At 35.7% G+C, this 21,974-nt stretch overlaps 2 protein-coding genes across 4 annotated transcripts in view; both read left to right on the forward strand.

Annotated features, from left to right (window-relative positions):
• Positions 1–15,351, forward strand: part of LOC25495211 (WAT1-related protein At3g28050) — a 30,133-nt gene extending 14,782 nt beyond the window's left edge. Inside the window, exons 2-8 of one of the 3 annotated variants that reach the window (XM_024785589.2) lie at positions 11,396–11,441; positions 11,667–11,732; positions 12,179–12,292; positions 12,955–13,186; positions 13,572–13,730; positions 14,106–14,257; positions 15,153–15,351. In XM_024785589.2, coding sequence (XP_024641357.1) covers positions 11,396–11,441; positions 11,667–11,732; positions 12,179–12,292; positions 12,955–13,186; positions 13,572–13,730; positions 14,106–14,257; positions 15,153–15,327 — 944 coding nt within the window. In that variant the 3' untranslated portion in view covers positions 15,328–15,351. The remainder of the gene's footprint in view (positions 1–11,395; positions 11,442–11,666; positions 11,733–12,178; positions 12,293–12,954; positions 13,187–13,571; positions 13,731–14,105; positions 14,258–15,152) is intronic. The other 2 variants (XM_039826854.1, XM_039826853.1) reach the window with 2 other exon arrangements.
• A 1,395-nt stretch (positions 15,352–16,746) lies between these two features.
• On the forward strand, positions 16,747–20,759 carry LOC25495212 (WAT1-related protein At3g28050). Its single transcript, XM_013595395.3, has 7 exons — positions 16,747–17,051; positions 17,306–17,374; positions 18,003–18,116; positions 18,613–18,844; positions 19,413–19,571; positions 19,985–20,136; positions 20,464–20,759. Exons 1-7 carry the CDS (start codon positions 16,858–16,860, stop codon positions 20,639–20,641), a joined length of 1,098 nt encoding a protein of 365 aa, XP_013450849.1. The 5' UTR covers positions 16,747–16,857; the 3' UTR covers positions 20,642–20,759.
• Positions 20,760–21,974: the final 1,215 nt, after the last annotated feature.

Raw genomic sequence — 21,974 nt, forward strand, 5'->3', positions numbered from 1 at the left:
CTGAACAACAATGTGGTGCAAGCTCTTTGTGAAGAATTCAAAATTGAGCATCATAACTCTTCTCCCTATAGACCTCAGATGAATGGTGCAGTTGAGGCCGCCAACAAGAATATCAAGAGAATTGTCCAGAAGATGGTAACCACTTACAAGGACTGGCATGAGATGTTACCCTATGCTCTGCATGGCTACCGCACTACCGTGCGCAGTTCAACCGGGGCAACCCCTTTCTCTCTTGTATATGGTATGGAAGCAGTTCTTCCTTTGGAAGTGGAGATCCCATCTCTCCGTGTGATAATGGAAGCAAAGTTATCTGAGGCTGAATGGTGCCAAAGCCGGTATGATCAGTTGAATTTGATTGAGGAAAAACGTATGGATGCCATGGCTCGTGGACAGTCATATCAAGCAAGAATGAAGACTGCCTTTGACAAGAAAGTCCATCCTCGAGAATTCAAGGTAGGGGAACTTGTATTGAAAAGGAGGGTAAGCCAGCAACCCGACCCAAGGGGCAAGTGGACGCCTAACTATGAAGGTCCTTATGTTGTCAAGAAGGCCTTCTCCGGTGGTGCTTTAATCCTTACACACATGGATGGTGTGGAACTTCCAAATCCAGTGAATGCCGATATAGTCAAGAAATACTTTGCCTAGAAATATGAAAAGAACAGCGTGGTAGGTCGAAAACCCGAAAGGGCGGCCTAGGCAAAAATGCGCTTCCCGGTGGATCGAAAACCCGAAAGGGCGGTCCAGGCAAAAATAAGGGACAAAAAACAAATATGAAAAGCTCGCTGAGATTGTACACAACTCAGGCAAGAATGAGCGTCTCGATGAGCCGAAAACCCGGAAGGGCGGTTCATGCAAAAATGAGATTGAAACAAAAGGCAAGTAACTATATCTGGCCAACCACCGTCCCCCTTGGGGCATCTGCAGCTGTTAATGACCATCTTCATCTGAAGCTTCTGTACTTGTGAATTCAAAGTTTCTAAGAACTGTAGTGGTTACTGTGTTCAATGTACCACCAACCAATAAAAATTACCATTTTCCAAGCTTTGTGAATCCATGGAGTCACGCCTTCGGCTGACCACCAATCTTATACATCAATTTGAGCCTTTGCTTTTGTTTGAAAACTCTATTTTCTTCTACTTTCAAAGTTATATACAAAAACATTTTCTTTCTATTTTGATAATGACAATGCTTGAAACAAACATTTTTTGGAAATTGAAAACTTTTTGTCTATTTTGAAAAGCAAACCTGAGCAACAGGGTACATTCAAATGAAACATGCATGAGCGAGAGTATGTTGATGTCTATTTCAATATACGTTACAAGCAGGTTCTCCTCCAGGATAGTCTGTGGTCAATGGCAAGATTGAAAAAACAGAATAAAAATGCATGAAAGTAAATGAGCTCGCTAAGTCGAAAACCCGAAAGGGCGACTTAGGCAAAAATGAGCACCCCGCTGGATTGACAACCCGAAAGAGCAGTTCAGGCAAAAATGGGGCATTGAAAAGAATTTATTTCCCCCGGTGGATCGAAAACCCGAAAGGGCGATCCAGGCAAAAATGGGATGCAAAAAATGAATGATTGAAAATTGAGAAAATAACATGCAAAAAGCATTGACCACAGATGCGACATCCACGATACATCCGGCATTATTCCCAGTAGAGTCTTCCGAGATTCTATCCCCAGCAAGTTGCATACCTACCTGCCCTCAGCCATGGTTCCGATACGTCTCCCAACGACGTCATCTCCAAGGAGGATTTCCCAGAATGTGTAATATAGCACGAGCCACTACGTGCCCAATACTCTGATGTCTTGTCTTCCCCGTGAAGTCGTGCCTACAAAATGCCAACAGTCATGCATTACAAGCATTCATACATGCATAATCATGCATATTACGTGCCTATGCATTTAATGAAACTGTTATATCATCCATGCATGTCGCATTTCCAATGTTAACATCAGTCTCAGTTCGATACTCATGTCAGGTTCTCTGTCAAAACCTTGTGAGCCAATAATATCGGTCAATTTCTACCTTTCAAATCGAATCAATGTTAAGTCAATCTCAATCTATATTTTGTCAAAACAAACCAATCCCCAGTGAATATGTTTCTGTTTGGTCAAGTGGCTAGTTCAAGTCCAAGAACAGCTTGTACCTATCAATTTGCTTATGTTATCGGTCGAGTGCCCAGCTCAATCCAAGAGCAGCTTGTACCTGTCAATATGTTTCCGTTTGGTCAAGTGGCTAGCTCAATCCGAGAGCAGCTTGTACCTGTCTATCTGTTTCTGTCCGGTGGAGTAACCAGTTCGCATCCAAGAACAAGCTCGCACCTGTCTATTTGCCTTGCTTTCAGTCGAGTAACCAGTTCGAATCCTTAAGAACAACTCGTACTTGCCAATTTTCTCTTTTTCCAGTCGAGTAACCAGTTCGAATCCATAAGAACAACTCGCACTTTCCAATATCCCCAAGTGAGTTACCAGTTCGAATCCATAAGAACAACTCATGTTTGTCCAGTAACCTCTATCCCCTGTGAAGTGACCAGTTCGAATCCATAAGAACAACTCGCAGTTGTCTGTTTGTTTCATCCCCGGTCAAGTGACTAGTTTGAATCCAAGAACAGCTTGTACCTGTCCAACTTGTTTCTAGTTTCCCGTTACTCTGCTATTCATTATCTTTGTCAATGTCTACCAGTCCCGCAATGGATACGACATATGTTGTTAATTCCAATCCCCATGAGGTCTTGCATTCATAATCCAAATGATGCATGGCATGCATATTATTTGAAAATGGGTAGGCGTATTTTTACGTCCAAACACAGTGCAAATGCTAATATTTAAGTATCTTCGTCCTGTCAAGCCAAAGGCTCCGTCTCTTGACTCTCCAGACAAAGAAACTTAAATAGGGGCAGCTGTTATACCCTGTTTTTGGACCTAAAATTACTGGGGCCCAATTGCATTTCAAACTTTGTCAACTATCAAATTTCAACTGCACAGTTCAAATTGTCTCTGCTACGCAGTATTTTCAATCACATTTTTACCTATGTTTTTTATGCATAAAACTTTTCAAAATGTCTTTACTTGTCTTGTAGGTCATTCAAAAGTGTCTCTGAATCATTACATTGCGTTTTTCTACAGTTTATTTCAAAATTTGCAAAAAGTCGTACAGAAGGGTATTTTGGTCATTTCCTGCAGTGGGACCCATTTTCATCCTTGTGACTGTCTCTGAGTCTTTTCAGATTGTCTTTCGCATTTCATCAGTAGACCTTGTTAAAATTCATTTCAAATTAGCGTCTGAGTCAGTGTCAGAGCCTGTTCGAGTCAGTTTAGGTCATTTTTAGCCCTAGGGGCATTTTGGTCATTTCACCCAAAATTTTGGCATAGAGAGGTTACTTTGAAGTACCTCATTTAGGCCATTGGTTCGTTTTAGTCCGTTTGTTGATTTTATTTTAGGTTCACTTTACGTTTGGTCAAAATTACAAATTTTAATTCATTTTATTTTTATTTTTGCATTTTAGTCCCTTGATTTTGTTAAAATTGCATTTAAGTCCAAATTGTCCATTTTTTATACTTTTTAGTTCCGTTTTTAAAATTTGCAGTCCAGTTCCATATTTTACAAAATTGCAGGGAGGTCCTCAAGGTCCAAAATCACAAGTCCAATGCCACATGTCAGCTTTCTAATGGTCCAATCACTCACACATGTCAGCTATAAAAACAACACAGTGTCAGATTCTCAGGATCAGATACACAATCATTGAAATCACCACAAACAGATTCTTTTTCTCTTTCCATTCAGTTACAGATCAAAACAGAAAAAGTCTCAAGAACAAAGAAAAAACCCTAACTGTTTCCAGAACCAGATTCAGCAACAAATTCACCAATTCTCAGAGATTCACTGATGAATCTTCATCATTGAATTGATTCCCCTGCAATTCAAGGTACGAATTTCTCACCGGAGGCGAGAAACTCCAGCACCGATCACAGAGGAGAGGAAAAACGTGAGGAAACGCGAAGCCGGAACCAAATCGCAAAACACAGAGAAGAAAGAAGAAGAAGAACGCGAAGGACTGTGAAACCAGAACTGTGGAACCACAAGCCAGAATCACAAGCACAAGCCAGAATCACAAGCCAGAACCACAAGCCAGAACCGCAAAGCACAGTGGAAAGGTAACTTTCCGCGCTTTCCTTTTCCTTTTTCTTTGTTCTAAAAAAAGTTTTCCTCAAAGTTCAAGTTTAGATCTACTCCGATTCAAAGCTCTTTTGAAAAATCTAAGCTCGGATTCGAGTAGTACGTAAAAAAGGATGTTTGAAAACGTAAAAATTTTTTGAATCGGAGCAAGGAAAGTTTTCCGGCGGCGGCGCCGCCACCTTGAGGTGGCCGGCCACCGTGCCGGAGAAGCTAAGCGTGACCGGAGAAGACAACCGGATTCTAGAGAGAGGACAGACTCTCTCTCTCTAGAATCCAAAGTAGAGAGAGGTTTTTTTGAGGATTTGGTGTTTTTTTTGGTTGAAGTTCCTTTTATATACTCTTTTGTTCCCACGCGCGCGCGTACATGCTCTTGCTATGCTCCTTCGTATTGTGAACCATCAGATCTGGATTGTTCCAACATCTGATGGCTGTTGTGTATTTGATTTTGTTTCCTGTGTGTGATCTTTTGTGTGGAGTATGTTGCATATTCTGTTTGAACCGTTAGATCGTTGATCTAACGGTCACTGTGCTTCCTGCATTTTACACTATCTTTTATGCTTTTTTTCTGGACCCTTTGATCTTTGATCAAATGGCTGTGATGTGATCTTGAGGGCTTGATCTGGACCTCTGGATTCATCCAACGGTCCAGATTAAATCCTGCTGAGTTTTTTTTAATTGCTTTTTAATTGTGTTTTAAATACCTTTTTTACACTTTCTTGGTGTTTTATGCTTCTAAAAAATTTTCTAAAAATATTTCCCCATCATTTTAATTTTTCCTCTAAGTATTAGAATTTGTTTGCTTATTTTTGCATTTATTTCCTTTACTTTGTTCTTTAATTTTTGCTCATTAAAATTCCATATATGTTCTCGATGCATTTTTACATATTGTGATTGATAAATTCTCATGTTTTTACCCCTTTTTATTGCATATTCATTTGGTGCATTTTTCATCATTTCCATTATATTTTTCCTTGTTTCACTAACATTTTGTTCCTTATGTGACTTCACTCATAGCATTTCACTATCTCCTCCACTTTCTTTAGCTTAGCATTTATTTTTGCAAATTTTAATTCATTCGGTGATGTAATTTGTTATCATTGGTTTGTAGCTTGGCAAAGAGGCCATAGAATGTATTTAGGCAATTTTTGTAATATGGACTATGGACACTATGGCGCACCGGCACGCACACACTCACCCTAGATGTATGCCTAGGATTGCATGTGTAGATGTGTGGCTAGGATTGCATGGTTAGATGAATGCTTAGGCTTAAACACTTAGAGAAAATCCAACTTTTTTTCCAAAATATGCAAACAAACTCGCTTCAAATATTTTTCATAAAAATGGAGTCAAAACTCCAACAACTTTTCACCTTTTATTTTCTTAATAAAATTCTCAACTAAATCTAATCATTTAGACCTTTTTGCAAAATCACTAAACAAATCCTCACTTTTTCATACTCTAATGCTCATGAAGCCTCTCAATCCCTTTCTTCAAAATCATTTTCAAAGTTTAAAATCAAACAATTAAAACAAAAAACAACAAGTCTTTTTAGCAAGAACTACGCCGGTTTTGATCCCGTAAATCGGTACGTAGGCAATGGACTTTAACCCCTCCAAGCCGAAATAAAATCAAATTCTACTTCTTTCCCCCCATTCTTAACTAATCACACCTTCTTTTTTACAAATAAGCAATAAAACTAAAGCGTAGAAATAAACTTAGGAGAGCGGCTCTTATGGAGTACCATAATCGCTCCGGGTGCCTAACACCTTCCCGTAGCGAAAACGACCCCCGAACTTAGAATCTAAGGGTTTTTCTCAATTTTGCCCTTCCCAAGAAAAAATAGAGAATATCAACGGTCAAAAGGTTCAAGTCCAATTAATGGCTTGGCACCCAAAAACCATGATAACAAGTGTAATCAATGCCTTCTTGTTGACTGTAGCCTTGAGCAACAAGTCTGGCTTTGTTTCTGGTTACTTCTCCTTGTTCATTCAGCTTGTTTCTGAATACCCATTTTGTTCCAATAATGTTCTTCTGAGAAGGTTTGGGTACCAGATCCCACACATCATTCCTTTGGAATTGATTTAGCTCTTCTTGCATAGCTAATATCCATCCATCATCTGAGAGAGCTTCTTCAACAGTTTTAGGCTCAATTATTGAAAGCAGTCCTATTAAAGACTCTTCTTGTCTAAAATGTGATCTTGTTCTTCTAGGACTATCTTTGCTTCCAATGATTAGCTCCTCAGGATGTGAAGATTTGTGCTTGAATTTAGGTTGAATAACCTGCTGAGTGTTATCTTGAAAGTCCTCAGAAGCACTTTCATTCTGTACTTTTGGGCTAGGTTCTGCTTCTGAATTAGACTCAGCTTCTGGAGTGATTTCAGCTTCTGGACAAGATTCAACTTCTGTATACTTTTCAGAATCAGAAGGTTGATCAGATTCTGATGCATCTTCAGAATCAGTTGTACCTGCATTACTTTCACTTTGCTCTGAAGTTTTACTTCCAGGCTCTCTATCATCAAATTTTACATGCATAGATTCTTCAACACATTGTGTTTCTAAATTATACACTCTGTATGCCTTTGACCTTTCAGAGTAACCTAAAAAGATTCCTCTTTGAGCCTTGGCATCAAATTTCTTCAGATAGTCTTTAGTGTTTAAGATGTAACAGGTACATCCAAACTGATGAAAGTAAGAGATATTGGGTCTTCTACCTTTAAAGAGTTCATATGCTGTTTTCTCCAACATAGGTCTGATATAGATCCTATTTTGAATATAACATGAAGTATTGACTGCTTCTGCCCAAAAATGTTTAGCTAAGTTGTTTTCATGGATCATGGTTCTGGCCATTTCTTGTAAAGTTCTGTTCTTTCTCTCTACAACTCCATTTTGTTGTGGAGTTCTAGGAGAGGAAAACTCATGGAGAATCCCATGTTTTTCACAAAAAAGTTCAAATGGCTCATTTTCAAATTCTCCACCATGATCACTTCTGACTTTCAAAATTTTCAATTCTTTTTCAGATTGTATTTGAGTGCAGAAGCTGCTAAACACTTCACATGCATAGTCTTTTCTTTTAATGAATTTTACCCAAGTCCATCTGCTGTAATCATCAACAATGACTAATCCATATTTACTTCCATATAAAGATGCAGTGTTAACTGGACCAAAAAGATCAATATGGAGTAATTCTAAGGGTCTGGAGGTTGATACAATGTCTTTAGATTTGAAAGAACTTTTCACAATTTTCCCTTTCTGACATGCACCACAAAGTGCATCTGAATGATAATCAATGTTAGGCAATCCTTTGACCAGTTGTAACTTGCTAATTTTAGAAATTAATCTCCAATTAGCATGTCCCAACCTTTTATGCCATACCCATTTTTTATCATTCATTGACAGAAGGCAAACTACCTTCTGATCAGCCAGATCAGAGAAATTTATTTTATAGACATTCTCAACTCTCTTTCCCTTGAATGTAATGGATTTGTCATCCTTGTTGACTAGTGTGCAGTTGGTCTTACTGAACGTTACATCATACCCATTGTCACAAAATTGACTAATGCTCAATAGGTTATGCTTCAGACCATCTACTAGCCACACATTATTAATTGAGATGGAGGAATTACCAATAGTACCTGTACCAATGATCTTTCCAGTTTGGTTGCCACCAAACTTCACTTCTCCTCCATCTTTCATTGTAAGGGTAAGGAACAAAGCTTTCTCTCCAGTCATGTGCCTTGAACATCCGCTGTCTAGGTACCATGACCTTTGTTTCTCTCTTGCCCTTAAGCACACCTGCATTTTTGGCCAATTCAGATTTAGGTACCCATATCTTCATGGGTCCTTTTGGGTTAGTTTTGGAGGTTTTACTTTTCCTCCCTTGTACCTTAGGGTGAATGCTGAGTGGCTTCTGATCATTCAATACTTTAGGTTTGACACCTTTTGGTATTGTTTTCTCAGAAGCAGTAGCTGCTTTGTTCTTCTGATCCTTTTGTTTTGGAATTTTAGATTCTGGTTTAATCAGATTCTGATGAACAGGTTCTGATCTTTTCAGAATTTTAATCTTTTGACTCTTAGGATCAGATTTTGTCATTACCTTGATCTTAAGATTCTCTGGCTTTGATGTGATCTTAGCCTGTGAACCTGAAGCTTCAGGTTTTGACTGAACAGCAGTTATAGCATTTGTACCTTCAGGCACAAAGGTGGATTTCAATCCATCCTTGATACAATCACAGTAGCTCTTGAGACTGTATTCTTTGGATTTCTCCTCAGAATATCCAATCCCTTTGCCTTTGTTCTTGTATGTGCTGTAGATCATAGAAGCAACTTTGCTTCTGTCTATTCCAGCCATAATAAAATCATCCAAGGCAATCTCATGTTTATTGCCTGAACCTTTATCACATTTTTCTTGTAGCTTCTGACAAAGACTCTTGAGTCTATCTTCATATGTTGTTGATATGAGGTTAAACCCTTTGAGTTCTTCTTCAGAAGCTTTCAGTTCCAATAGAGTTGACTTTTGTTGTTTCATCAAATCAACATATTTTTCTTTTAAATCTGTCAACTCATTGGTTCTGTGTTCAAACAGTGATAAAAGTTCTTTTAGAGAATCAACAAGTTCTTGTCTAGGGATTTTGGAATATACCTCATTTTCATCTTCTGAATCTGATTCAGCTTCTGATACTGCTTCTGATGATACTGTTGCCACTAACCCCATGGCTGCCTTAGCATCATCATCAGCTTCTTCTTTATCAGAACCAGATTCACTATCCAAATCTTCCCAGGTCGCCATCAAGCTCTTTTTGATTTGCTTTCTGAATTTACTGGAATTGAGGCTTGATTTCTTGGATTTGCCTTTAAACTTCTCCTTCTGAAGATCAGGGCAATCAGCAATGAAATGACCAGGCTTCTTACAATTGAAGCATCCCTTCTGATCTTCTTTCTTGGAGTTCTTGTAGCTACCTCTCTTGCTCAAAAATTTCTTCTGCTTCCTTGCCAGATACTCAAGCTTGTTGGACAGCATAGCCATTTTTACAGACTGATCTTCGTCAGAATCTCCATCAGGTGATTCTTCTTCAGATTCACTGGCTTTGTAGGCTTTGGAAGATTTTGAGATCTTTCCTTTAGATGGTAAAGCAATGGATTTACTCTTCTTAGAGGTTTCATGCTCGTTTAAACTCATTTCATGCACTTTGAGTGAGCTAACAAGATCCTCAACACTTAAAGTGTTTAGATCCTTAGCTTCCTCAATAGCAGTTACTTTGGGTCTCCATCTTGAAGGTAAGCTTCTCAAAATCTTACTAACATGATCAGAAGCAACATAGCTTTTCTTCAGTATTTGCAATCCAGAAACTAAGGTTTGAAATCTTGAGTACATTTCTTCAATACTCTCATCATCCTTCATTCTGAATAGTTCATACTGATGAACTAGCATCAAAGCTTTAGCCTCTTTCACCTTCTTGCTGCCTTCAAAGTTGGCACATAGTGACGCAAACATAGCCTTCGCAGTATATTTGTCACTCATCTTCATGTATTCAGTGCGAGGTATAGAAGCCACAATAATCCCTCTGATTTTGTGGTGCTTCTTGTAAAGCTTCTTCTGAGCAGGAGTATGTATTTTTCTATCTATAGCAGCTCCTTCTTCATCTAAATCCAGGTCATCAACTCCATCTTCCAGTATGTCCCATAACTCTTCATCTAATCCCATGATAAAGCTGTACATATTAGTTTTCCACCAAGAAAACTCTTCTGGATCTCCATTAAACCTTGGAGCTTTTCCAGAGTCTGTTTTCTTGTCAGCAGTATCATAGTCATGCTTGACGCTTGTGTATTTTGGAGTAACTGATTCCTCTTCTCCAAACATGTTTTTCTAATAGATCTTGAACTGTAACACGGTTAAGTGTTGTGATAACAGAGCAAGCTCTGATACCAATTGAAGGTGAGAAAAACACAAGAAGGGGGGGGGGGGGGGGGGGTTGAATTGTGTTTTCTTTTTCTGTCTAAAAAAATTCTTCTTCTGATAAATCTTCAGAAGCAGACTGAGAGTGCTTCTGATGAAATGATCAGAATCAGATATGCAGCGGAAAGAACAGAGCAGAGAAAAGAAAGACAAAGACACAAGCAGTTATCCTGGTTCCTTCCACAACACGGAAGTAGTCCAGTCCCCCTTGCACTTCCAAGGAGATTTCACTATAATCACAAAGATTACAAATGCTCAATACTATCAAAGTATGAGACTTCACAAGACTGCTCAAGCACACACGCAAGAGTCTTCCAATGCTCAAGCACTAAGCAAGAGACTTCTAATGCTCAAGCACGCAGGCAAGAGACTTCTAATCAAACAAAAATACAGAGAATTGAGTTTGAATTGAACACTTGATATACAATCAGTGGTGTTCACAATACAATACAGAAAAGACTCTAGACTTTGAATTTCTAAGATGTATCAAATCAGTGCAGAAATTCAGTGTGCTTTGTAAAATCAATTTGACAGAGTTTTGGCGCTTTTGAACTTGTATCTGTTTTTACCAATCTTCAAGTCTTCACTCCTTTATATAGAGGCGTGAAAGAGACGTTGAGATAATCAGCACGTCTAAAGAGTCGTTTGAAATCCTTTGATTATCCACCAGTGATCCTTTGCCTGATTTGGGTGTAGTCCTTTGAAGAATAAACTTCAAATTCATTCCCATCTTGAGTGTACAAATTCTGCAGGCATGGCTGTTGTTTTGTCTTGTAGCGTAGACAGAAAACAGAGTAGTGGAGGTAGTGGTTGTACACTTGTACTTTGTCAACTCTATTAACGAGAGACAAGAGCTCAGTGCTATCCATATATCCGTTGATACCTCCCTTTCAATTCTTCGTTCTTCTTTGATAAGACTGAATTGAGAATCAGCTACTTTGAATCTTCAGTTTGATTAAAGGATCAAATGTAGCTTCTGGTGAAGATATTGCTTCTGATGAAAACTTTTGCTTCTGATGACTTTCTGCTTCTGATGACTTTCTGCTTCTGATGACGTCATCTCTTCAGGAGCAGTTTTCTTCAGATGCTCAGAATTTCTTTTTCTTTCCATTGTTCTTCCAAGACCTATTGAAATAACTTGAGTAGCCTTTGGTCCTGTACACTTGAACAATTATTAGTAATAACCAATTGACAATTTTTAATACCTTGTTATCATCAAAACTCAATAAGGTTCATTGTGAAACACATTTTGTTCCAACAGTTGGTACTTCTGTTCTTCTTCCTGTCACTCTTTTCAATAGAAGTAGAAGGTTCACATTTATTTATTGCAATATTCATCAACATACAACATATGTATATAACTTGGTGTCTGTTTGGATTGACGGTGAGTTTGACAAAATCACGCATGTTGCGAAGATTTTGGCAACACGGTGCTTCCACGATTTTGTCAAATTCACCGTGTCTTCGCTTGATTTCAACAAAAGCTACACTTTATGCTTCCGTTTATTAATTTCCTTATGTTTTTCTTTTTGCAGATCAAGAGTTGTTCCTCCTCTCAGTTTCTCTATAATATGTAAAAGTGTGCTTCTTGGTGCAATAGGGTAATGGCAAAAATGGCCTTGTACTTTATTACAATATTTGATTTGACTGTCAGGGCCTTTTAGGAGTTAACTATCAGATTAGTCTTTTGTAGGATACTCTCAAATAGGTCCTTGAGATTACGAGTATTTCGAAAAAGTCCATGACTCTATTAAACTATTAAGTTGGTCCCTACACTCAACCACTTAATATCGATTAAGTCCTTATATTTTAACAACTTACTGTCAATTTGATCCTTAAGTTTATCCGCTTACTAACTATGTAGTCCTTAGCATATTCTTTGAAGGACTAATGTGAGTAAATTTGACAGAGTCAGAGACTTTTTTGAAATATTCATAAAGTCAGGGACGTATTTGAGAGCGACCTACAAAATCAAAGACTAATTTGATGGTTTACTCGGTCTTTTAGTGTGTCTCATGTTTTGGAATTTTTTGGTACTGTTATGCAGGTGTTCATCTCAGATTCTTGGGTATATGAGTATTAACTACAGTTCTCCAACACTTGCTTCAGCAATTGCTAATCTGGTACCTGCTTTCACTTTCATGCTAGCTGTTACTTTCAGGTTTGCTAACTAGTATATTTGAATTTGGCAGATTCTTACTCTTTTAAACTGCAGTTACTTCTTAAAAAAAAACTGTTATTAAATTTTGTTACTCAAGGTTAGTCTGATGGTATTGACTTGGGACATTGGATTATGCTCCTCCTCAAGGTCTCAAGTTCGATTCTTTTCAGTGCTAATTTGGATTAGCTAATTTAACTTCTTAAAAAAAATGTTACTAAAGGAAATTTTTCGTTACTTTTCTTGCACTCAAAGAAATGTCTTAGAAACAATAATACACTCTGATACTTGTTAGTAGTGTGCGAAAAGAGAGCATGACTTATTTACAAACTCCACCAGTCACACTCACACCCTTCAACATGTCATTGACTGCGTCAAATTGTCGATCGTGGGAAATAGTAGTTTATTCGAATTCTGTTACGCAACAGAGTTACAGTGCCGCTATCGCTGCTATTTGATAACAATTTGTACTAAATATTTTGTTGCAGAACAATAGTGATTTGTTCAAATTCCACTGCACTATAGTGCTGTAGTGCTATAGCCGCTATTTAACAACTTCGGCCAAGAAAATTGTTTAAAACTACATTTTTCGCAGTGCTTTATATTTATGAAACACCTTAGTTTATAGTCCACTTATTTGTTTTCTTGTTATCATTGCAATTAAGGATGGAAAAGTTAGCTGCAAAGAGTAGAAGTAGCAATGCAAAGGTAGTAGGAAGCATAATATCAATAGCAGGTGCTTTTGTGATGACTTTCTACAAAGGACCGTCGATCATGAATTCTTCATCACTTCATCAACCAGCTGGCTTTCTCAAGTCAGTGGATTCAAGTTGGGCCATTGCTGGCATTCTCCTAATATTTGACTATTTTCTGTCTTCACTATGGTACATTTTACTGGTAGGTAGGGTAGGGTTAGTATTATGCAAAATGAGAGATATTATACATTAAAAATTAAAGTCCATAAAGTATATGAATATTGACACAGTCACGAACACCATATATAACACTGACACTAGGACATAGACATCAATAATAATTTGATGAAATGGAAAAGATTGGATGTAACATGCATGTCTATGTCTGACACCAGCACGTGCCAAACACTAATGCCTGTTGAACACTGAACACGCCTTCAATGTGAAGTATCGGTGCTGCATAGTATTTACTAGAATGTGTCACAATTGGCTTCCTTACAATGAAATATTTTTTCATTTCTTGTTATTTAATGAGATCATCAAAATTTTAGTACTGAAAAGTTTCAGTTCCTTTATTCATTTCACAGGTACATATCTTGAAAGAGTTCCCAGATGAACTAACTATAATATTGTTTTACTCCACAACTGCCACCATCATATCTATAGTTGTAGCTTTGTTATCAGTTCCAAAAGCAAGTGCTTGGAAAATAGGATTGAATCTCTCACTCGTCTCCGTTGTTTGTTCTGTAAGATAGTCAGCAAAACTATATATTTTGACATCAAAATTGATATCAAAATTTAACGTCAACTTAGATGGTTAACACGATTCAAATATCTGTGTTCAAATATAAATGATATTCATTAATCATAATTTGAGTTCCAATATACACTTGAAAATCATGGTTAACGATATTCAAATTTGTGGTTAATTGCATCGAGTGGACGATGAATGAGTTGTGACACTTGACAAATCAGTCACTGGACGTAATTAAACACTTATTTGAATTGTGTGTCATCTTGGTGGTTGTTGACTTTTGATATCAATTTTGTGTTGAAATATCATTTCTAAACAGTTTGCACCTCGTAATCGTAATTTATTGATGACAAATTTCTCACCCCAGGCAATTTTCGGAAAGTTGATAGGCAATACAGTTTGTGCCTGGTCTGTTCGGTTAAAGGGGGCAGTCTATGTAACCTCATTCAAGCCACTTCAAATTGTTATTTCTGCTGGCTTGGGTGTTATATTCCTTGGTGATACTCTTCATGTTGGAAGGTATGGTTATTTGAATTTTTTGCTTTTGATTCTTTGCTTGAAATGAAACATTAGGAAGCAAATATACAAAGATCCCACCATGTAGGTTCATTATTGTTCGGTTTAGGAAGGAAAATCTAACTGTTACAACAGTTCGATAATGATTCGTTTCAAACCAAATTGATATAAAGGTTTAGTGCACTGATCATGTGGTTTTCAACCGAGCTGAAAATACCTTTACAAAAAACCAAACTGATTTTTTGTGGACCGACATGTACGAAATTGCTATCATCAATTAATAATAAGGGCTTTTGAAAGCAAAAACAAATAAAAAACTAAAAACCGAACTGAATTGTGTTAAACCAAACTGAATCACAACGATGATAACCGAACTTCAATTCAGTTGGTGAACTATTAGTCACATTTTGGCTTTTCAATGTCGTTTTAATCCGTTTAAAGTTTTAGTTCGATTTTTAGTTTTCTTTCACAACCACACCACCACGTGGAGCCTGCGGAAGATATATGTGGAAAATTAAGAGTTAGCTAATTACCTATTATACGGCATGTTATCGCGTTTAGATCGTGTTTGAATAAACAACTTAGCTAAACATTTATAGCATAAATGCTTATCGTATGAGTGATTATGTATAAGCTATTAACTAAATATAAAATAAAGTCAAATTATTTTTATATAAGCTATAGATTGTTTTATAATCTTCCCGGAGAGATTATGAAATTAAATTGTTTCCATAAACTCGTCGAAGCTAGGTCTCCAAACCATATGTTGCTTTTCATCCTCAACCAACCAGCACAATTTATGATTTTTCAACTTATTTGAGTTTAGTTCTTTTGCTCATTTCTGATTTCAATGATTGTTAAAGTGTTCATTTGTGTATATTTTTAATGCATTTTGCAGTATAATTGGAGCCACAATAATATCAATTGGTCTTTATGCTGTATTATGGGGCAAAGCTACAGAAGAGATAGAGGAAGATGTTGGTAGTTTGGAGTCACCATCTAATGAGAATGCACCTCTTTTGCAAAGCTCTAGAACTCAAACTTTTGAAAATAAAACAAATGGAAATGTTTAAAATATCATTATCAAATTGAGATTCAAATACAATCCGAACTTCATATATATTTAATTATAATTTGTAAAAACACATTTAATTATAAATTGATATTTTTTATAAATAAAAAAAAAATATCAAACTAGTCCACCGAAATTGATACCAGGAAAATTGAATATGACAACTTGAGACGAATACACTCTAAAATTTTAAGTCAACACTAACAGATCAACCCAAATGAGTTTATAAATTGAATTTTGTAATGAATCGTTAGATATATCTACAATAAAAATATGACATTTCAATTTGTTTGCCAGTTTCATGAAGTCAAGAAAAAAACTAATTCTCTATTAATTTAGTTTTTTGAAGAAACTAAATCACCTAAATTAGTACTAGAGAGAATTGAACCTGAGACCTCGAAAATAAGCACACTCCGAAGTCCCAAGTCAATATCACAAGACCAAGTGGGTTTAGCTAATTAGTTTTATGTTACCCTTCTATTTTCAAATTTGTTTATTTCTTTGACCTTGTCTTTTTATTTTCTTATCACTAAATCAAACTCTTTAATTTTCCTTTTATGTTACCCTTCTATTGGGCAAAGAAATAAACTAATTTGAAAAACAATTTTTTTTGGCTGTATTACAAAGGAACAAAGTAAAAGAAAATAGAAAAAATCTAAACAATACATAGTTAGTTTGTCTCTTAAAAAGAGAGACTCTAAACTATCTCGAGGACGATCCCAATGAGATGAATGAGCGGAATGGACACCTTTCCTAACTATAAAGTCAGCACATATATAATGTTTTCTTGTAATGTGAACTAAATTGATAGTCCCATGGTATAAAACACCGTAGATTTCTAGCAACAACACATGCAAACTTGTATTTGTCATATTGAGAATAAGATCTATCGCCTCCAAATAATCATTTTTAGAAATGAAATTTGTATAACCGAGATTATAACATGATGCAATTTCAATTTGTTTTTTTCAAAGTATTTTTAATCAATAAACTAATATAATGTGTATGATAATGGTTCAATAGCGCCAGTTTTTTTTTTTTTTTTTTTATATATAGGAAATATAAATTATCTTAGTGGCTAAACTGTCATTTTCACGTATTGTAAAAAAAGAAAATTGTCATTTTCACGATTGTTTGTATTTTATTGCGACATCGACCCATTATGGTCCCCCAATTTTCCACGTCAAATGTACTATAACACATAGTAATATTTAATGCAAAGTTAAAGATATTTTGTCACACCATTATGAGAAATTATTATATGACATGACTAAAATCATAACTTTTTTTTTTTAAAGAAACAATCATAATATTATAAACATACGTTTTTGACAAAAAAAAAAAAAAAACATTTTACAAGAGACTAATTTATTATTATTATTATAAAAAATGGCTTATAGCTTTATCTTTCATTTTGGTTTTTATTTGAAAAGATGGTCAAAATCAAAACCTCATCATAAAAAACATCTCAGAACTTCAACAAAGTTTTGTGATTGTTGTGTAACTGAAAGAACATAGAAGTGACAGAAACATGACAAGAAGATGGTCCTTGTACATGGATGTTCTGCCACCTGCTGTGATTATATGCTATGAATGTATTGACATGGCTTTACTCACTTTGTTCAAAGCAGCTACACTTCAAGGGATGAACAATCATGTCTTTATTGCTTATGCTTATGCTGTTGGTACTTCTGTTCTTCTCCCTGTCACTCTTTTCACTAGAAGGTTCACAATTATTTTATTTATGTCAATATATCATAAACATATGTTACATATATATATAATTTAGTGCTTTGAATTGACGGCGAGTTTTGCAGAATCATAGTGTTCCACCAAAATTTATATTTTGGAATTTCAATAGAATTATGGTGTTACCGTGATTTTGTCAAATTGACCTTGATTTTAATCATACACTTGGGACTTATATTTCATTTGATTAATTTATTCATGTTTTTATTTTCATGTATTTATTTTTGCAGATCAAGAGCTGTTCCTCCTCCAATCAGTTTCTCCATTATATGCAAAAGTGTGCTTCTTGGGGCAATAGGGTAAGTGCAAAATTGCATTATACTTTACATCGATAGTTCATTGTTAAGTCCTTTTTTTCCTGCTGTTTATCCACCGTAATTAAACTGAAATATGGTGTATGATAGAACATTATGGCGTAATTTGATCCATGTAGTGGGAAAAGGCTTGGGTGTTGCTTGGTTGTTGGTAATTCACCGGATATTTGACACACAATTGGCATGCTAAGATATCTCCAGGACTTGGGTTTTTTCTAACCCTTGAATCGGCAGTGAGACATCCAAATTTTTCACAGGAGGTTTAACTGTCTTCTAAATAGGTGGCTCCAACAATCGAACTCAGGTTCTTTTCCCGAGTTCCCTAAAAAACTGTACTTTTTTGAGATGTTACCAAACTCTCCAAAATGTCAGGATGATTTCGTTAAAGCCTATGTTGAATTATGTCATTTTCTCAAAAAAAATTATCGGTGTCAACGTGTCTATGGCAATGTTGTTTGGTGTCCGTGTTTGTGTCCATGCTTCATAGGTTAAGGCCTTCAAGTATTATAGTAACTTTGTTATATCTAGTCTTGATGTTAGTTAGTTATAGTTACAGGGGTTTCATTAATTTTATGCTTCTGATGTTTTGGAATTGTATGGACCTGTTATGTAGATGTTCATCTCAGATTCTGGGGTATATTAGTATTAATTCAAGTTCTCCAACACTTGCTTCAGCAATTGCCAATCTGGTACCTGCTTTCACTTTCATGCTAGCTGTTACTTTCAGGTTTGCAAATTATATTTTATTCTGACAGATTCTTATATCATTTGAAACTAAATTTTGCATTACTTGTCTTGCACTCAATGAACTGTCTTAGAAACAACAATAGACTTGATACTTGTTAGTATGTGAAAAGTGGGCATGACTCATCTACAAACTCCACCGCAGTCACACTCACACACTTTAACACATGAGTAACAGTGGTGTCAATTACGGATCGCGGAAAATAGAGGTTTGTTCAAATTCCGCTATGCAACGGTGCTATAGCGTCACTATAGTCGCTATTTGACAATAATTTGTACTAAATAGTATATCGCAGAACAATAGCGATTTGTTCAAATTTCGTTATGCTAAAGTGCCGCTATATAGCTGATATTTGACACTTGAGTTTTGCTTAAATCCCTAACAGAAGATAGTTAAAATTTGAACTAATGCACCATAATGCTAAGGAAACTTAGTCTATTGTCCCCTTATTTGTTTTCCTGTTATCATTGCAATTAAGAATGGAAAAGTTAGCTGCAAAGAGTAGAAGCAGTAATGCTAAGGTAATTGGAAGCATAATATCAATAGCAGGTGCTTTTGTGTTGACTTTCTACAAAGGACAATCCATCATGAATTCCTCATCACTTCATCAACCAATTGACTTTCTCAAGTCTGTGGATTCAAGTTGGGCCATTGCTGGTATTCTGCTGACAATTGACTATTTTCTGGTTTCACTATGGTACATTTTACAGGTAGGGTTACTATTATGCAAAATGATAGATGTTATTATACTTTTAAACCTAAAATGCAAGTTAAGAAACAATGACGTAGATTCTAGACACAACGCTGACACGTAGACATGAATGATAATTTGAGAAAGCATAACTGATTGAATATGACAACACTTGTCGGTATCGCACACCAGACACATCTTATATCTGAAGTGTGCTACATAGCTATTTACTTGAATTTTTGATAATTGGATTTCTTAATTTTCTTATTGGCGGTTACCACTTTCGCTTAATTCTCTTTTCAATAATACTAGCAAAAGTTCTGTAATTCATTCTTTCTACACTCCACGTGAATTTCACTCAATAACAGATAGTATGTTTGAAAGTGTTTATTATGAGAAAGTGTTTCGAGTATCTGTGTATGTTCGGATACACGGTTGGTTTGACAAAATCACAAAGATACCGTGATTTTGTTGAAGTTTGCTAAAGTCACCATGGTACATGTGATTTTGTCAAACTCTTTGTCAATCCGAACACACATTTACTCTTCAATAAGCAACTTGTTTCAGTTATTTTTTTCATTTCACAGGTACATATCTTGAAAGAGTTCCCAGATGAACTAACTTTAGTCTTGATATATTCCATAACTGCCACAATCATATCTACAGTTGTAGCTTTGTTATCAGTTCCAAATTCAAGTGCTTGGATAATAGGACTAAATCTCTCACTTATCTCCATTGTTTCTTCTGTAAGATACACTGCAAAACTACTGCTACACTTTGACAAATATTTGAGTTGTGTTATTTGACTCACAAGTTTGATATCAATATTCAACATAAACTTTGAGCTTTGTTAACTATGTTCAGCATATGGTTAATTAATATAATAAGGTATCACAACTCATGAAATATGTACTGAACACAATTAACCATGATTTTGAACTTCATTGACCACTACTTTCACACACGTATTTATCCATTAACCATCCGAATCGTGCTCCAATATATATGATATTCATTAACCACACAATTTGAGTTCAAATATACGCTTAGAAATTGTGGTCAACGATATTCAAAATTGTGGTTAACTGTGTTGAGTGGATGGTTAACGAGTTCTGACACATGTTATATATGTGTTTATTGATAACACTTTCTTTTCCAGGGAATTTTCGGGAAGTTAATCGGTAACATAGTTTCTGCCTGGGCAATACACTTAAAGGGGGCTGTCTATGTAACCTCATTCAAGCCACTGCAAATTGTTATCTCTGTTTGGTTGGGAGTTATATTCCTTGGTGATACTCTTCATCTTGGAAGGTATGGTTAATTCAATTTTGCATTTGATTCTTTGTGACAGAACTATACTAAATTGTTCTTGTTAACTGATAATTAGGACTTCAAAAAAAAAAAAAAACTGAACCAAATCTAATAGGACTGTTTAAATAGACCAAAAACCAAACCAAACTGAAAATAACCGAACTGTGATGGATAGCTCACAAACTTAACTGAACCGAAGTGCTTTGGTTCAGTTCATGAATTGTCGGTCACATTTCGGTGCGGTATTGTTTTGTTATAAACTGACTAAATGAAGAGAATACAAGTGAAGTGTTCATTTATGTATATTATTGTTTATGCATTTTGCAGTATAATTGGAGCCATAATAATCTCAATTGGTCTTTATGCTGTATTATGGGGCAAAGCTACAGAAGAGATAGAGGAAGATGTTGGTGGTAGCTTGCAGTCACCATCTACTGAGAATGCACCTCTTTTGCAAAGCAATAGAGCAGAAACTTTTGAAAAGAAAATAGATGGAAATGTTTAAAAACATGGTTATCAAATTGAAAATGTTTATAAGCATATGAATCGTAAGATACATGCACAAAAAAAATACATTTAGCAAAAACAAGGTATATATGAAAATACTAAGTTCGATTTTTTTTAGACAAAAATAGATGATATTCATTTAATTTGATAAAGTACACTAAAAATAAAACGGGTGAATCTGTAAACACACTTACATCATCGTTAATAGCATAAAATGTCAGAGTAACTATACGGCTATGCCTACAAATATGAATATATTCAAGTCTCTATAATATTCGCGTCCTCGGATCTGCAATATTGACGACGTCAAAATCATTAACTGAATTTGCACTTGTTCATAGCTAATCTTTCAACCTGAATCAAATAAACACCGTACTAAGACGGGAAAGCAAAAACGGAAAATCAAAACAAACAAAATCTGCATAAAGATAAAATATTAGCAAACTCGGCAGTTGACCCAAAAAGATTAACAAACATAAGTGAAAAGATTAAGGTCAAATGCATTAAAGGTCCTTTAAGTTTTTCATTTTTCCCAAAGTCGTCCTTTAAGTTTCCAAAGTCCCAAACAAGTCCTTTTAGTTTTTGAATTGTTTCAAACAAGTCCTATTGTAGATAGCATAGTTGGTAATTGCTTCCTTGAACTCATCTTTGATACCAAATCTGGCTCCTAACACCCACTTAAAATTAATCATCTTTTTAGGCATGACAAATGGTGGATAATGCTCTTTGTTGCTATCATCTAAATCATCACCATCATCCTATAAAAGGACTTGTTTGAAACGATTCAAAAACTAAAAAGACTTGTTTGGGACTTTGGAAACTTAAAGGACTTGTTTGGAACTTTTGAAACTTAAAGGACGACTTTGGAAAAAACGAAAAATTTAAAGGACTTTTAGATGCATTTGACCAAAGATTAACATACAAAGTCTCTCACATTTGTATCGAATCCTAAGTGATCAAGGATTCAATCATTGACCCTATGCTTACGTAGAAAATTCGACAGAGAAAAATCTACCTTAGTCTACATGTTTCTTGATAAAACTTGATCATCGTTAAACATCAGTGAAAACTTTTTACCTATAATTTTAAATTTACTAATTGCCAACTTGTCAATACAAATATCAATCATCATATTGGATATTTTTCAGTCAAATCCTATTTTTGGTGCAACCATGATATTTGTGGCAGCCAAATTTTGGTTTTTCTAAAAAAAAAAAATCACTTGGTCATTGACATTGCGTGATGCCCTTTTCTTCCATCCATATAATATATTTTTTATAATATTTTACACTATGATAAAAGTAAACCGGTGTAATAAAGCTTCCATACGC

Source organism: Medicago truncatula, chromosome 6, assembly GCF_003473485.1.
Source record: "Medicago truncatula cultivar Jemalong A17 chromosome 6, MtrunA17r5.0-ANR, whole genome shotgun sequence".
NCBI lineage: Eukaryota > Viridiplantae > Streptophyta > Magnoliopsida > Fabales > Fabaceae > Medicago > Medicago truncatula.